This window comes from Erithacus rubecula, assembly GCF_903797595.1.
Source record: "Erithacus rubecula genome assembly, chromosome: 4".
In the NCBI taxonomy this organism is placed as follows: Eukaryota; Metazoa; Chordata; class Aves; order Passeriformes; family Muscicapidae; genus Erithacus; species Erithacus rubecula.
Window position 1 is genome coordinate 2,511,272 of NC_136686.1, and position 18,224 is coordinate 2,529,495.

Genomic DNA, 18,224 nt, shown 5'->3' on the forward strand with positions numbered 1-18,224 from the left:
CCACCGGTGTGTGCACACACTTTCCCCCCGCTTCCAGCACACTGTGGGGAAAAGGAAAAGAAGGAGGGGGGCTGGTGAAATGTGAGGAGGAAGGACTCTTCCCCATGCACTGTACAGCCACCCCAACCATTCCATCTGCTCCAAGTGTAGCCCGCTCTGAAGGGCAGAACTGGTGCACTGCAGACTCTGTATGCGTGTTACTGCTGCTCCACATTCCCAGCAAGCCAGGACCAGACTGTGCCTGCTGGATCCAAACCTCTCCCCAACCTCCCTCTCAGGGGAACCTCTCCCTTTACCATACTGGACTCCGCAATCATACTTGAAATGGGATTTGAGTCAGAGTGGTATATTTATAGATCTATATTTTACTTGCATCAAATAATGGTGACATATTGCACAAAACAAATGGGATCTATATATGTGTGTGTGTGTGTGTGTGTGTGTGTGTGTGTGTGTGTGATAAGAGAGACTGTTTTTAAGGGAATAGACCAGAGGTGAAAAGAATGGGAAGAAGGTAGGGGACAATGCAGGGGTTGAAGGTGTGAAATCCTCCTTTCCCTGCACCTTCCCTGTGACTTCCTCCTGCCCTGACCAATTTTTCTTTGTTGCTAATAATATTTTCTATATCCTGTGTTGTGGGGCTGGTGATGACCTTGCCCATCCTCTCCTTTTTTTTGTTTTAATTTATACGACAGAAAGTCTGGATTTATCTCAACCCTAGACAAGGGACTGCTATGTTTAGAAACCCACCCAGGAAAGGAGAAGACAGGAAAGGGGAGAACTGAGTGTTGCTGGGAAACACGAAGCTGGCTATGAGGAGTATTGCTGGAAAGCAAATACTCTGTTTGACAGGATGAGGACCTGTCCTTCTGCATGCAGAGCAGAGTACCAGGGCTCACTGGGAAGTGCCCTCTTCATGGCACTGTTTGCAAACAGGCTCTTTCTCCGCTCCCCAGCACACCTGGAAATCAGGCTGCCCTGGTGAGACTGAGCTGCTGCACTGCTCACAGGCACTGCAGGGAACACAGAGCAGGCAGAAACGGAGCTCTCTGGGATGCTGGACACAGAATGAGACCAGTGCTCCTTGTGTGCCCAGCCAATGGGTTCCTCTGTGTGTGGGGACAGTGCTCCTGTTGTCCCTGCAGGCGTGGCTGGGCATGGGGGGAATCCCCCTGGATGCAGGCAGCTGCTCCAATGACACATGCAGGTGCCTGCCCTCAGGAAAGGGTCTTGTGGGGCTGGCAGGTCCACCAGGCACACCCCTCCTGCTCCCCCTGCTCCCCTTCCCCACACATCCACCTATGGGACAGGCAGGCACATCCCTTGCAGGGAACAGATGGCACTTGTAATTCCTTTTTTCTTTTTTGTTACTGTTTTAGGGAGAGCGACAAGATTTTCTAAAATGATTGAATGGAGGTTTCTTTGGCATGAGACAGAAAATTTTTAAAGGTATATTATATTTCTGGCTTGTTGTTACAGAATAATAATAAAGAATGTATTTTCCTATGCTCCTTCTTGTTTAAATGATATCTCTGGTAGTACCATTCACTCCTTCCCTATCCCCTGCAGAAGCAAACACCACAGGGACACAGCCAGTCAAAGGAGAAAGCCCCTCAATTCCCACAGATATATTCTTGTCTGTACACAATGTTTGAAGCTGGAGTGAGCGTACACACACACACACACACACAAAATCAGTGTAAGTCAGGGTGAGTCTCTAGGTCTAAACACACAGTCAGTGAAGGTGAGACCCTAGATCTAGAAACACACACACAGAATGCTCCAGGGACACAGCCAGACAAGGGTGATTGTGTAACAAGGATAAGATAATGTGGCAATCAGCTCATTACATAAAAGTAGAAAGGGCCAAATTAATCCCTAGTGTAAGAACGCAGGAGCCAATGGAGTTATATTCAGGTCAAATTTGAATCCAAAAGCTTTTTTTTTATTTTTTTTTTTTTAATTAGAACGTAATGTAACAAATAGGGAGCTATGGGTTCCTCCATCTCCAGATTCCTGACCCTCTTGAGCAAGGTTATTTTGAGATGGATGGAAATTGCTATCTAATCCTATTGCACCCCCAAGTACACAAGCTGTTACCCCTAGAGCTAAAAGAGTCTCTCCACCAGCTGTTCTCTGGCTAGGTCTGTCACACACAGCTAAGAAGTTTAAATTCCCCACTCGGCCACTTTCAGTGCTAAGCATACACAATTCATCACATTCCCTTGCTGTAAGAATAAGCTCATCCTGACGTGTGTGAAACTGTGAAGGATGTTAAACCCCATCATGAGCAAGCCCTTGTGCCACCCTACTCACACTGCTGTACTCAGTCACCCTGCTGTGCTCAGTCTGGTCTTCAGAGAGAAACTGGGAGCAGAACACAGCCACTCTTAATCCGCTCACAGCTGAGGCATCTGTTCTGCTAAAAAGGTATGTGCTGCAGGAGAGTCATCATTATTGTTTAATAGCATGGTGCCTATGACACATAGTTTAATCTAATTTTGCCAGATAGGTAGGGGAGTGCACACAAATACTACTCAGCACTTCATATAATACCAGAAACACAGAGCAGAAAAAAAGCAAAGCCAACACACTCATCTGATGACTCTAGGCTTTTTCAGTTCATGAACTATCTGGGAGCAGGCTGAGATTTTCTGCAATTTGATTTATTATCATTTGATTACTATTTCATATGGACCAATGTATTTGTCCTGCTTACATACCTGCTCATGCAAACATGTAACACCCTATATAATTACCATGAAATTCTGTACATACAACAGGTAAAAATAAAAATAGGATTCCTCCTCAGTATGTCATCCACCAGCAGCCCACTGTGCTGGCTTGAAGAGAGTTTGCTAGCACTGATTGGAAGCACAGGTCAGAGGGACAGCTTCTATCCTCTGACCAGATAAATGCAAGTCCTAGCATGGGATTTCTGAGGGCCAAAAAGACTTTCCTCCAAGAATAATGGACAATACAAGTATTCACCCATGAATACAATTACAGAATGAAATGTGAGTAAATAAACATTTCTGCATCATTCTGGGGTGCTCTCCACATCTGTTGCAGCCCTGGAAACCTGGGGACAAGGCAGTATCCTCAAAGCTCTTCTCCCTTTAGAGAATAGGTAAAAAACGCCCAGCAAAGGCCATATCTGTCTTTCCCACAGTTCTGCAGAGCTGCAGCCAGGCAGGGGCCATGTGCAGGGCACCTGGAGCCAAAGAGAAAGCAGAGCATGATGCTAACAATAACTCTGCCTCGCGTGGAGGGAGGCAGTGGGCCAGGACAACAATGCGCCACTCTTTGCTTGGGGCTCCAGGCAGAGATTTGCCCCTTCACATTTGCTTTTTCTGAGTCCTAACTTGGGAATAAACTTGTTTGTTAGCAGAGCTGCAGAAAATCAACTAGGAAAGGGCACTGCAGAAGTGAGGGATGCAGGTATTTCATTTGAGGGAATACACACAGACATACCCTGCGACATTCAACCAGCTCTGTGTAAAGCTCAAGGGAAATATGCAGAGTAACAACAATGCTTTGCATTTCTATAGTGCTTGCCTTTGGCAGCTCTCTGGGAGCTTGCAAACATTAATGAATTCACAGAGGCAGAGATTCAGAGAATATAAAGGCCAGAAGGGACTTTAGATCATCCAGTCTGACCTTCTGCGTATCGCACGCTACTTGGAAACTGTGTGGAAAAGAACCACAAGCGTTATTTGGGGGTGGCAGAAAATGCCTCCCTGTGAAAAGCTGAAAGAGCTCAATCTGTTTAGCTTATGAAACAGAAATTAGAAAAGCTATCCTGTAGAAAGACCAACAATGAGTATTTACATGCAGCTAAATTGAATATTCCAGAAAGTCATCTACCTTTGATTTGAAAAACACTCAAGAAAGGGAAAAAATATTGTTTCCCTTGGTATCTTCTCACAATACCTATTCATGTCCATTGTTAGCATTCATGCTTACTAACTCATTTTAATCTGTTTGTTTTTCTGCCACAGTTTTTGTTATTCCCTCCACTAGATTAAAAAAAAAAAAATATAAACCTTCAGTAACCAGCAGCTCTCTCTGTAGAGGCACTCTATACTCTAAATCAAATAATCTCTTAGTTTTCTTTTAGGTACAATAGTCAGATTGAGTTTATTAAGTCTTTCACTGAAAGCATTTGCTCCCCTCTGGAACAACACTGGAGCCTACTGTCACACTGCTTCCAGCTTTTTCTCCTCCTTTTAGAAGTATTCTCCTCATCCACCACTATCTGTGCTCTATATTGTAGACACTCCATGACTTTTGCCACTTTTCTCTACTCCCTCCCACCAAAGGATGTCTCACAGTACACTCACTAAGCTGTGTGAACATTGTTCCTGCTTTAGAGATGGAGGCAAATGTAAATGCTAGGACAAAACCCTAACAAGTAATTTTGAGAAAGGCAGATTATGGGTAAGTGGTTCTGATCCTACCTTTACAGTGATCTAAATTCAGTGCATTTTAAACATGACCCTCCAGATTTATACAATTCTTGGCATAAGAAAATACAGCCCTTTATTTAAAAGGGCCAGCATTTTCTAGCATTTTCCACTTTTTCATCCACCCACAGCCTCACGTGATTATTTTTCACTTATCTCTCACTAGACACAAATGTCTTGGATTCCCCAGTTATTCTTTCTCCCTTATTTTTGTCTTCTTGTGACTGATCATCCACTTTTCAATGAGTGCCTCTGACCAGCTGCTTCCCAGATTCTCCCTGCTCAGGTCTACTCAACTGTCACAAAACATACCAGCCCCCACATCCCCATCTGCTTTTTAAGGGTTTCTTATCATAAGCAGAGGTTTTTCTGCTCACTGTTCTTTGCTTTGCAAAACCCAAAGCTATCAAGAGAAACCACCACAATGCCAAAGGCTGAGAGAGGGGTTTAGGTCAGCCCTAGCTTCTGGCCTCCCAGGTGCTGTGCTGGGGCTTTCAGCTGTATTAATGAGCTTATTTTTATTGAGTCATGACTAAAATTATGGAGTGTATGAACTATAGAGTAAGTATGCCCAGTCTTGTGCCCAAGGGGAATGCTGCAGTGAATGGGAAGTTCCCTGAGTGTTTACCTTGCTTGTTGCTGGTTTTTTTCTGTGACATGGTGAGATCAGGGACTTCAGCTGTTCCCTCCTCAAGGGACTACAGGTTAACAGAGTCTCAGCTCTTTCTATTCAAGGCACCACCAACTTCTTACACACTTTCTAAGCTTCAGCTTAAATCTGTTGTCTTTATACCTTAGATTCTGGGTAAAGCTGCATTACCCTACCAGATAGAAACCCACTAGTTTTGCATCCTAAGTATTGTGCTGGCCTATCTGTACTACACTGTGTGCTTTAGTTTAAATGTGTCCTCCAAGGTGCAATCATTACAGCAATCCTATCTGTGTTGTCCTTGGCTGCACGTGGTTAAACAAGCTGGGTGCTCCCAGGTTCCTCTCACATCAGACTTCCCTTTCCTCTCATCATCTGCCCTGCTGTCTGCTCCTGTCTCAGCCTGTACTCCTTTGATCAAAACTGTAACACAGACTAGAGGAGAGGTCTCACAGGGCTTTGGGTGGGAGCATCAATGTATTTTCCCAATGGGAACACCTCATTAAGCACTAGAAAGAACAGTGTTTGCTTTGTCCACAACTACACATTGCACTGTGACTCACCATCATGCTCCCATCCCCTAATACACAAGCTGCCAGCCTTTTTTTCCTGAGCTTTCTCAGGATCTATCCTGAGAAAGTATAAATCCTTTCTCTAAGTCTATCCAGCTCCCTTTCAGCAAGGTTCTCAGAACAGGTCTTGGCAGTTGGCAGACAATAGTTCCCTGAAGTTAATGTGGGCATCAAGGTGCAATACAACTTATTCTGATGATCCACGCTGAGGATCCTCACTGAGACTTGACAAAACTGGCTCAACAGATCCCAAAAGACAAGGACTGCCTCCAGTCTTGCTTGCTGTGCTCTCTGCCAGATCTCTCAGAGTTCCCAGCTTACAGAAGATTTCTATTATTAGCTATCAAGCCTATGACCTTGTCTGTCATACTACTGAAATTCATTCTGTTTCTGGTGCTCCTGCCAAGGTTAAATCAGGCTTCCTCTGCAATATCCCGGTCCTTCCCTGTACTAGCAATGCCTTCTAGTGTTGAATCATCAGGACACTCTCTCACTCTCTCTAGCTATCTGAATCAGGGTCTCAGGTTAATATTAGCAAAGGCTAATCCCTGGGTGACCATGAACAGTGTGACAAGTAACATTTTGGCAGACTTTGATAGGTGATCTTGCTGCTGCTGTCTTCCCAGATTGAACTTCTCCCTCCCTGCCTCTTACAACTCCTCTGCCTCTCTTGATCTTCTCCAGTCTAATTAATTGCTTCTTATGTGGCACATTCAATGCTGTACTGAAATAAAGAGATGAGACCTTTGAAATTTCTTTTGCCTTCCAGGAAAACAATCATTTGAAAGAGAGATGTTGGCTTGGACTGGTGTTACCCAGCACTGATAAACTCATTGCCTGACTCCCTTTTCCCCTATCTTCTTGGTAATAATTATACTTTCCTTGAAGTTCTCTTCTCAAGTGGTACAAATATTGAAGAGGTCATGCTTAAAATTCTGAGACTGACAAACTTTCTCATTTTTCTTTAATCCTAATTGCAAAATCTTCACTTTTGCAGACTGTATGGTGTCACCACTGTGTGCAGAGTTGAAAAAAGGCCTTTGTGTGTGTTTCCACATGCCAGCTCTTCCAGGGCCAGAAAGCACCCAAGCCCTACACTGTGAGTGCACTAATCAGCTTGAGCTGCTTATTCACAGTACTCAGCTTGTTTCTTTCCCCAAGGATATTTCTGTCCTTATCAATATCTTGGCCACTGAGTCTTCTTTGGGTTTTGCTCAGGCTATAGGCTCCTTGATCCCATCTTCACTCTTATTGACCAAAAGTGACCCTACTTCTTTTTTCAATTCCCCAAATAGCTGAAGAATATTATGCTGTTTGTTTTAACCTCCTTTGCAAGGCCTATCTCAGCTTGACATGTAAGCAATCCTCACTTTATCCTACAAGTCTGACCTCTAAGGGAGGGCAGGGTGGGGCAGGGCTGGTCAAGTCAGCCTTCTTTGCTGTCTGCCTTTTTTCCATTCCACACAGTCTCTCTGCAGAGCCAGCTTAAGCAGCTGCTTGTCGCCACAGACGGAGGGCAAGAGAATCAGGATCCTCATAGAAATGGGGGCTTCACACTGTCCCCAAAAGCCCATCTGCTCCCTCCCCACACTCCAGACTTTGCACTGCTGCCTGTGAAAGCAGTGCCATGAGTAAGCAGCAGAACACCCTCCACACACTGGGCAGCAGAGTGTAGAGGTGCCATCTAACCAGGATTATCTGTGATCCTGTGAGTGGGGTTTCTGTGTCCCAGTGAGAGAAAGGAAGAGAAGAAAAAAATCTTGTGAAGGGAAAGGGATGGTAGTCAGAATCCCATTACAAAGATTTGTGCCTTAGGTGATAGGTAGGGCAGGAGAAAAAAAAAATCAGGATGACTTTAGTGGCTAAAAAAATCTGTCTTGGGAGGAGGCTGGATCTGTAACTCAGATCTACTAAGTTTCTGTGGTTCTTACCCTGCAAAACTTGTCTGCTTCTTCCTTGGCTGAATTTAAGCTAAACCATCATACAAGACATTTCCTATAACCTCCTCTGCTGTGACATTTACCACCTTCACCCTCACATCTACAGGCTGCTCAATGTGATCCTTTTCAGCATCTTCTCAGATGGCTTTGCTCCTCTGCTGAACTGTAGGTGCTAATACAGCTCAGGACATCAGTTACAACCTGTGCTAAGGCTACAGACAATAGCACTTTGCATGAAAGGCATGGGGCATTGAGGGGATAGGTGTGAGCAGAGTAATGAACCTGCCTTTCATTCACACAGAGATTCAGGTGGTGCCAGGGGTGTCAGTGCCTCTTGCTTGGCAGCCTGTGGATCTTCACACAGCTTCAAATGGAAGGTTGTGCACCATTCATGACCCTGGCACTCTGTCAGCCCCCCTAAATAGTCAGTGCTTATTGGCAGCTCCTGCACAATGGGTAAAACTCCATGGCCATAGGGATCAATCCTGTACCTACCTGGGAAACACCACAGACAGGAGGAAGTGCAAATTGCTCTGTGCTTCTGAGATGTGCACACAGGGAGCCCAGGGATCTCACAACATACTGCAGAGCAGCTGTTTATGTATGCAGATACACACATGCATGCACAAATCACCTCACACATCATTTATCTTTGCATCCAACTCCCACGAGCATCCCTGGGTGGGGATGCAGGGCCCTGCTGATGCTAGGTAGGCAGGAGTTAATGGAAGAGAGGCTGGGAAGGAAATTAAAAAAAAAAAAAAAAAAAAAAGAAGTTGAAAGCCCAGCACATGATTCTTCTCCTATCACATCTGTGAATCCTGGAGCGCAAGAGTAATTGTCTGCAATGAGTCAGACCAAAAGGCACAAGGTAATGGTTGCTATGGCAACCTGTGCACTGCTCTAATTCGGCTCAGAATTAAAACGATATCAAATAATTTGCAAGCAAAGGCAACATGGCAAAGGCACTGGGTGCCAATCTAAAAAATCCAGCTATATGCAAGTCTCTCCTGAGTCAGTGTCACAGGCTCTTTTCGCTTCAAGAGTGACAGCCACGGCACTCAGAGGAGCTCTAGAGGCGGCGGTGACGGATAACCTTAGGCAGGAAGATTTCTGCTACACACAGGCAAGAACAGGGTCCTGGGCTGGAGCTCCAGCCTGGAACAGGCTCTGGGGCTGAGGATATGCTGGCACAGATGCCTCACCAGACCCCAAATGGGAAAATCATAACTCACAATTTTCTGGTGGGGTCCCACTGAGAAAATTCCCAGAAAGGGCCTGGGTACAGGAACCTACCCACAGGGTCTGTGCTGGGTGAAGGACTGCCTGGGTGGGCTGAGGAAGGCAGGGCTCACTCCCTTAGAGCTTTTTCCCTGGTAAGTGGTGCAGTGTACAAAGTCAGGCACTCAGCAGAGACTACAAAGAAAGATTTACTCTACAGAATTGGCTGTTGTCTTCAGTTTTTCTCCAGACAAGGCCTCATCCCAAGGCAATAGGTAAAGCCTGCACACACAGGGGGCTGAAGATCTTACAGCCTATGCAGATAGCACAAACACCATGGAAGAAAAAGAAATTGCTAAGGTCTAGCCAGGGTGAGCAGAATGCTATGAAAGATGCCTCACATGACTATTTTTAGCATTCTTTTGAGATCAAAATAGACTTATTTGTCCCTCTTGTCCCCAGTTACTATCTATACATGGAGACATCTATCTGGAGTTCTGCAGGCAGATGTTGCTCTCTCTGCCTGCTCACTGACCTGGTGGGAGGATAATCAGCTCTGAAAAGGGAACCATGTGGCCAGAGCACTGCTGCCAAACCTTGACAAAAGGCAAAGTTTGTAAGACCAGAGCCAGAGCAAAATAATGCAACCACCCCACTTTTGTCTGGCTTGTGGAACAGCTTGTGTGTGCCCCAGAAACACCCCAAAAAGCAGCCTGGGTGCTTATAGGTATCCCCCAAGGCTCAGTGTGTAAGCAGAATGTATTGGATGGCAAGCAGGCAGATGGGGAGATGAAGAGTGCAAGAGACACTGGTTTTGGCACACTAATTCATCATGGGGACACTGAGACATTGGAATAGCTGCTCAACTCTTAAGCCAGCCAAGTGTGCACCCACTGATAGCAGTGTCCTGAGAGATGGAGAAGGCACAGCTGCTGGTAGCATTAAAATCAGCAGCATTTCTGCCTTATGAGTGCCCTTAACACTTTCCATGACTCATTTCCAGGGCACGGCCTGTTCAGATGTCTCTGATTTTGTTGGATCAAATGGATGTATGAGAAACTGCTTGGGCTTTGGGGATTGCCAGAAGGGGCTGGCATCAGGGAGAGACCAGACATAGCAGGTGATGGGCTGAAAACGACTTGTCTTCCTTTTTATCCACCCTACCACTGCATGCCAGGGGGACCATGATTTCCATAAAAGCACCTGGTGATGCTTTAGGGACTCAGAGAAGTCTCTGGCACAACCTCTCACACAAAATGAGGGACAGCATTCCTTCTGAATACTGCAGCACACATTCAAGAGATCAGCTACCCTCATATTTTATATGGGTAGCTTAATGCTGCTTTCTGAACCAGCCTAGAGAAATAATTTTAATTCTCCAGTTTATTCCATCAAAAAGGTGCTTATGCTATTAGAGCTTATTTCCATGCATTTTAACAGCTTCTACTGATGCTACTGTCACTTTCCAGAGAGAAGGTTGGATCCAAGCAACAAAACTGTAGGAATACAGAATTGTGTGCAGATTAGCTTGAAAAGATGCCACAGCAACAGTCCTACTGAAAAAGCCACCTGTACCTCCTGTTCCTGCTTGCTAGAGCAGACAGCAGGTAGCCAAAATTGGAGATCAAGGAAGAGTTGGAGAGACATCAAGCCAGGAATTGCTTTTCAAATGAAGAGTTTCCATCAGACTGACAGAGGCAGGATTTTAACCAGAGGTAAAATGGTAAAATTACTCTCCATTACCAACTTTTCAGACTGATTGATTTCTAATTCTTTTGGGGGAAAAAAATACCAAAATATATTTTTAAAATCTGCTCCTGCTGTGAGTACAGAGCTTTTCTGAAAACACTGGTCTAGATAACTCAATGTCCCAAAACTCTGCCTTTAAAACAGAGATAATATTTCTCCTCTGCCACTGGTTTGAGCTTGCATAGTGCTGTCCCCAAATACATCTGCATAAATTGCTGGTGTCATGGGATAACGATTTCACAGTGGTCCAATAACTGCTGGTAAGAACAGCTAGTTCCAGTATCAGTAGAGAAGTGTTGTATAAAATAAACCTTCATCTCCCAAGTGCCCATTTGGATTATTTTTCTCGGGCACCATGTGCACGCCCCATTGTCTGTTTCCCATCCCTGCCACATGACAGCCACGGCAGGGAATCTAATCCTGCCTGTTCCAGTTGGGACTGGCAGCCAGCTGACAGCCCCAGAAGTTGAACAGCCAGAAGGTCAGGCAATGAAAGAGACGTCATCCACAGCCCAAAGTGACAGCTGAACTCCTGCACAGATTCCAGCGGTTTCACTGAGGCTTTAAATCACTAAAAGCTTCTGTCAGCAACTCCATGTGATTTCTGCCTTGCAGCCTGAGGATCAGAAAGCCCCAGGCTACTGACTCACGGGAGGGAGCAGATGACAATGCTATCTGGGGCAGGACATGGCTTGGGGAGAATGCCATCACCATTCCTTATTTCTCATTTCCAACACAGTTAGTGTGCATGAAAGGTACTGGACTGACATCCCAGGAGAACAGCTGCCTTCTAATTAATTATAATTAATCATTCAGGCATTACTTAATGTTTGCATAGTGCTTTGAAATGCCAAAGCACAATAGGTAGATAATATTCATAGTCAAGCCAGGACTGCCTGTGTGGCTTCCCACGAAGGAGACCACAGCTCACACAAGCGGGCCCTGCCTTAGCTCCACCATATCCTCCAAGAAATCCCTGTTACTCTGAATCCCTCGTGCACCCCTCCCAAGCCCACAGGGGAAGGAGAGGGGTGGATGAAAAGGAGTGAGGATAGAGCAGGGCAAAGAACACTTCCTTTGCCTGCTGAATTTGGCCACCTCTCCACCTGGAGCAAAAGGAGCAGCTTGGACTCTCCTTCAAACCCATTCTGGGATTTCCCACTGAGCTAATACAGACTAAAATGGGAGGAAGGAGGTCCTTGTGCTTCCCCCTCCATCCCTTCTCTCAGCTCTCTAGACTGCAACTCTCTAATCCCATCTGACTGCTCCTCCACTCCCTGACAGCAGCCAGGCCTGTGTCATCTTCCTGGACATTTGATTTCACCAGTTTGCCTTACTCTGCCCTGGCTGGGGACTGCCATTCATCTGCCAGAAGAAAAGGGGCCCAATGTTCCCTGTCACTGGCATTCTCCCCATGGGGGCACTGGGGGTGCTCCCTCCCCATGAGCATGGCTGTAAATCCTGGAGCTTAATTTTTCACTGCATGCATAGTGAACATTTCAAAGTGCTTACAAATCCCCTCAAGCACCATCAAGTCAAACAAGTGACAGTAATGATCAGTGGCAGAATGACAGGCCAGTTCATACCACTGGTTCTTTCATAGGGCACTTTAAAAGTCTCTGTTGTTCCCCTTTCAAAAAACAGTGGCTGCATTTATTCAGAAACTACAAGTCTACCCAGATATTTGGCTTTCTGTGAACCAGTGCTAGGTACCAAACTTCTGGTAATATCATAACTAAATTATCATGGTATCAGTCCCAGTAAGGGCTGATGCCATCAGAATAACAATAACAACAATCTGCATCTCATTCTGCTCTGATTGCCTCTTTTGTGCCTCCACACTCCCTCTCCTTTCTTCACCCCTCTCCTGTACCTAGGATGGTGTTGCAGCTCTGCCCAGCATCATTTCTGCTGCAGCCCCTCACAGTCCCCTAGAATTAGGATCTAGCCATTCAGAATAATTATATTACTGTGAAGGGAAATAAAGTGACATCTACATCCTTACTCTCTAAGCTGGCATCCACAAGAAAAAATAATATTTCAATTGGTAATGTGACTACTAGTTATTGCCCTTGTTTTTAAATCTATTATGAAAGATTCAGATTATGAACTTGTCACTACTGGAAACAAAACAAATTATAATAGAGCACATTTTTCCTCCCTGAACCCCCCCAAAGATAGTGTAAACTGACACCCAAACCAGCAGTTGGAACCTACCTTAGCAAACCCTTGTGCTCCTACTGAAGTCAGTGGAGGCTACAGCTGGGGACATGAAGAACTTTGGACCCTCTGGGTGAGAGTGTTTGCCCTGATGCTACCATTTAATCCACCCATACCATGGATCAGAGATGGGCTGTTTTCATCAAAGCATAAGAAACCAGGAATGAAGAACACCCACCCCATGTATGAGAGTAGCAGAAGATGCTTGTGGTCAGGTCACCTAATGTACCTGCTAGGGACAGGGACCATGGTACCTTTAATGAAAAAAAGCAATTGAAAATTCATTTCTGTGTCTCAACTTCCATGGTTTCCAGTGAGAAAACTGGTTCTGCATCATTTCCAAAAATGACAGATTTTTCACCTTATTGTTATTGTTTTAACATGATTTGTTTCCCTGTCCTCTGCTGTTTCCTCCACCCTCTGCAAAGGATCTTTCTCCTTCACAGCATGTCCACACAGACAGTACTAAGCATAAATGAGTGGGTGGAAATCTCCACAGGGGTTGTAGAAAATGCTGCTGACAGAAGAGAAATGGCTCTATCAGGACCAGATCTTCCTGACACTTGTTCTTGCTCCAGCACTTCCACAGAGAAATTTCCTTCCCTGTATTCATGCTGAATGCCAGATTGTCCTGGTTTCAGCTAGGGTAGAGTTAATTTCTTCTCAGTGGCTGTTAGAGTGCTGTGTTTTGAATTCATAATGAGAATGTTTTGGTTTTTTACTAAGTGTTTATCCTAAGTCAAGGACTTTTTTCTTTGTCTCATGCTCTGCCAGTGAGGAGGTGAATAAAGGAAACTGGGAGGGACCAAAGCTTGGACAAGTGACCTGAACTGACCAAAGGAGCATTCTATCCCACAGAACATTATGCCCACTGTAGAAACTGGGGGGAGTTACCCAGAAGAGGGACCAGTCTGGGTTTGGGAAGAGAGGTCAGGCATGGGTCAGTGAGTTGTGAGCAATTGTATCTTGCACTGCTTGCTTTTGCCTTTTAATTATTTTTTAATCATCGTAATGATTTACCATTATTATTGTATTTTACTTCATTTCCAATTATTAAACTGTTCTTATATCAAACTTCAAGTTTTAGTTTGATTCTCCTACCCAGTTCACAGGGGTGGAAGGGTGAGAGGGAGCAGCTGTGTGTGTTGCTTAATTTCCAGCTGGGGTTGAACCACCACAAAGATGAACTGCTTGTATGCCTCTGCTCTAATCCACAGGTCAGGAAAGGGAAGGAAAAAGATCATAAAAACAAACATTTTTTAAAAAAATGTTCTTCTCTCAAATAAATGCTTAGAAAAATGTTTCAGTGCTGTACAGAGGCCCTTGGTGTGGTTTCAATGCTCTTTCATTTTCTGCTGGATGTAACAGTGTCAGTTGGTATCAGTTTTGAGAGCAGGTTCTATCATCCTATAACAAAACACCTATTAATGTGAACTTTGGTGAAATCATCTCTGTTCACAGGTGTCTTTGGGCAGACTTCATAATAATTTCCTGGCTTTGGGCATAAGAGTGAAATGTTCTATTTCATAACACTTCTTTCAGCATACAAGTACTTTCTCAATGTCCAGGTGATAATTAAAGGTTATCACTGTCTGCTAGAACTTACTGCAATCCTGGAAATGAAGGAATGTTTCATCAGATGAAGTTAAATTGCTATAGTTTTACTGACTAGCAGTATTTAAAAACATTGCCTGTCTCCTACCCAGCCTAGGCAAATGCAATGGCAGACTGTGACCTGAAGGTATCAGCTGTATGGCCCTCTCTCTACAGAGTGCTCCTGCAATGAAGTTGTTCTTTGCTGCCCATTCTGGCTGCCATTCCTTCCACCATGCAAGGCTCCATTAGCACTAACCATTCTTTCCCAAGAAGCTTTGCATCACAGCATATAATTACTCCATTACCTGTCCCATCAGCTTCTCCCTTTAGTCACTGTTTCCAGGTCCAAAACAATTTCCATGGACCTACATCTTCTCCTACCCCAGTATTCCTATTCTGAGTGGTTAAGTTGGATATGGTGCCAGGGTTACTGATAATGCTGATTTGTTTTTTTAAATGTCTGCTCTGTTTCACTTCTGATCTCAGTGTGCTTCCATAAAGGCTGAAGCCATTAGTACAGAAAACAGTAAATCTTCAAAAGCTTTGGGAAAAGCTTTTGGAAACAATGTGCTGCATGCATTTTCCAAAAGAAGATGCAGTCTAGTGAAGGTCTGCCAAAAGGAGTTTAAAGCTCACATACAACAGTAAGTCTGGCAATCTGTAGGTCTGAGTTGGAGTTCTAGCAACATGCCCATTCCCTCAGCAGAAGCTATTTTTCATTTGAGGTAACACTGGAGATGCATACACATGATGCTGTTCCAAAACCAAAAGTGTTTCCTGCAAAGTTCTAAACCTGCACAGACTTCCCAACCTACTCCGGAGAAAGTCTCAATCCACAAATTCACCAGCACTGGAGATGGGAAGCTTCCATTCAAACAGCCCATTTCCCTTTCAGAAGCCTGTCAGCCATTCAGTACCTGTTCCATTATTCTTTGTTTAGCCTAGTTCTCAATACCACAAGCTATTGTGGCTCCTGTCACTTCCCCTGAATGACAAGCTAACAGCTCTCAGCTCCCACACTCAAGGCAAGATGCAGCCATTTCATTCAAGATAAAAAGAGAAACCAGAATGTCCTACCTGCAGCAATTCCCATCTTCCCATCCACAGACACAGACACGGCCGTGCTCACTGTCACCACTTTTGGCAGGCCACCCCCCTCTGTCAAGACACAAATACAGCAGGCTTGGTTAGCTTACCCCCAGAGAGGAATAAAAATGCAGCAGGAACAGCTTGCCCACACAATTTCCCATTCAGGACAGTGTGTACATATGCCTCAACTCTGAAACATCCCAGAATTTTGAAGGCTGCATCTTTCAAAACATAAAAGCAGCCTAATGGGCTATTAGTAGATTTTATTTTTATCTTCTCTATGGCTCATGAGAAAAGTGGCATCCTCAGCATAAAGGAAATGTAGGCAACCTAGTCTCATGGAAGACATCCCTGCCCATGGCAAGGGGTGTGGAACAAGTGACCTTTAAGGTCCCTTTCAGCTCAAAATGTTCCATGAGTCTGTGATAAAATATAAAGATTTGACCTCCTCTACTTTGGGCATGTAGAGCTTCTCTTAGACCAGAGAGCTGTTGTGCTCAATGCACCATCTAAACTCTGTGGACAGAGGAGAAACAGGACAGGAACTCTGATAACACCTGCACAGCAAAGATGTCTAACTCTTACCCAAGCCAGGGCAGCACTACAAACTGCAGAAGCAGCACTTCCAAATGCTTCCAGAGTGCACTCCATTTCAGAAACAAACTCTTCTGGGACTTGCCTGAACTCCCTTATGCCACAGGGTCTCCCAATTACCCCTGAGCTGCTGCTTTAAGCATCCTGTAGGTCCCTGTGACACATCTGCCAGCCCTGTGCAGATCTCTGAGCTCCCATGGGGCATTTAAAATTTAAAATCATATGGCTGGATAGGCTCAAGCAGGTAAACCCCATCTCTCCTTGTCAATGCAGTTGTTCTAGCCTGCAGTTGTCCACGTAGCAGATTCCATTTCTGTATATTTTTAAAAGTGATTAGATTAGCTTCAGCTGGGGCACTTCTTTGGGAACTGCCAGGGGACAGTTTGAAGGCCAGTCTGATCTATGTAGTCTGCACCTTGCAAGCTCTGTGGAAATCCACATGGGTCAGGGACTCTTTCTTTCCCCACAACTCCAGCATTTGCTACTGCTTTCCATGTCTGCCTTCATCATTCTAGGTGTGTCCAGACCACAAATCAGTGCCTACCACAGTTTAGCCTGCAGGCTCTCACTATTTTGTTTCTGTTTTTTGATTGAAGCCAGATTAACCTGCTCAAGTGTGTCAAAATCAGTAAAACCTTTATGAAATAAATACATGCCTTGACCATGATTCTGCCTTTATGGTGAACCTCAAATTTCTTATTCTAGAATGGGACAAACAAGAAAAATGCACTTAGGGTCTCTAGGAAAAAATCCTCACCCAACACATGAAAAATCTGGGATTCAAGAACAGTTCTACTTGACTGCAGAGGCTTCCCTGCTGCCCTTTTATTCCTGAAACTTCTGGACACTGGAAGGAGGTGCTGTGCATTAATGGTTCTGATGACATGCAGTCATTTCCCCCCCCAACAGAGAGCTCTTGGGGTTTTTCTTTCTTAGATGATCAGAAGTCCATCTGCCATGAAAACCTCCTGTCACAGCAGGTGACTTGTGCAAAACATGAAAAAGGGACTTCAGCATCTGATAGAATTGAAAAAGAAACTAGGTGGCCTATTTTGGCTAAAATGTGGGGCAGCCCTGCTTCATCACATGATTTGGACTCTGCTTTACAGTGAACCACTGGGTATTATTTCCTGACCCTTTCCAGGCATATTGTGTGATCCCATGGATCACAGTCTCTCTGAGCCCAGCTGCTCATCCCTGAAGAGTAAAAATCTCCCTTATAGTTTAGGGCACAAGGTCTTCAGGGCCAAGTGCTGCTTTTTACAAGGTGCCTACAGGATTTCCAGGTGGGGTTCCAGTGGGGTTCTGGACTTGACTGAAGCTTCTGGCCCATGGCAGTGTAAAACAAAGAACAGTGACAACTACTTGTCTTCTGTCTTTATCCAAAAATAGCTGTGACTTCTAAGAAAGCTACAGCAAGCCACAACTCCAATGTTTAACCAGCAGTGACTATTGTAGCCTGGGTAATGTCTGTCCTAGGAAGTCCCACAGGGTGTCACTGCCTGGTTTTCCAACCCACACCCTGTTCCAAAGAGCAGATGCCATGGCTTGCAGGGCTGTTAAAGGTCTCTCCTGCCATTCCTCCTCCTCTCTCCACACTTGCCTTTTAAGTGAGATGTAAGGGTGTGGGGAGAGAGAAGCTTTTGTAGGTTTTGAGTGTTTTCTCCTTCCATTCCTTTACATCCTGGTTAATCTCTTGCCTCACAGGCTGGTTTTCTTCTCTTTGCTACTTGCTTTCCCACCCACCAGACTCCCACCACTGTGCCACAAAAAGCTTTAGCAGCTACAGTGCTGAGCTCCGTGACAGAGATAGAGAGCTAGGGGCCAGGGAGGAGCACAGAGGGGATTTCTGCCTCCTGTGGAGGAGTCTCACATGAATATTTTATTTTGCTTGATTGTTTTTAGGCCCTTCTGCTCTCTTCCAGCCTTTGAGAAGGTCCTGGTTGGCCCTGTATACTTACAGGAACCAACACCCAAAGAGACATTGAAAAGCCCTCCTTGCTTTCCCCTGGTATATGAACTTCTTTGCTGAGAAAGGGATGCCATATTCTAGTACTAGAATTAGAAGGATGCAGGACACCAATGCTATGGAAAAGCCTTCCCCTCCACCATCTTCCTTAACAAACCC

The 18,224-nt window shown here is 44.9% G+C and overlaps 1 protein-coding gene across 1 annotated transcript in view; it reads right to left on the bottom strand.

Moving 5' to 3' along the window:
* Nucleotides 1-18,224, bottom strand: part of CACNA2D4 (calcium voltage-gated channel auxiliary subunit alpha2delta 4) — a 116,770-nt gene that overhangs the window by 47,914 nt on the left and 50,632 nt on the right. The window contains exon 26 of the mRNA XM_079303772.1: nt 15,491-15,571. Within this exon, the coding sequence (XP_079159898.1) occupies nt 15,491-15,571 (81 nt within the window). The remainder of the gene's footprint in view (nt 1-15,490; nt 15,572-18,224) is intronic.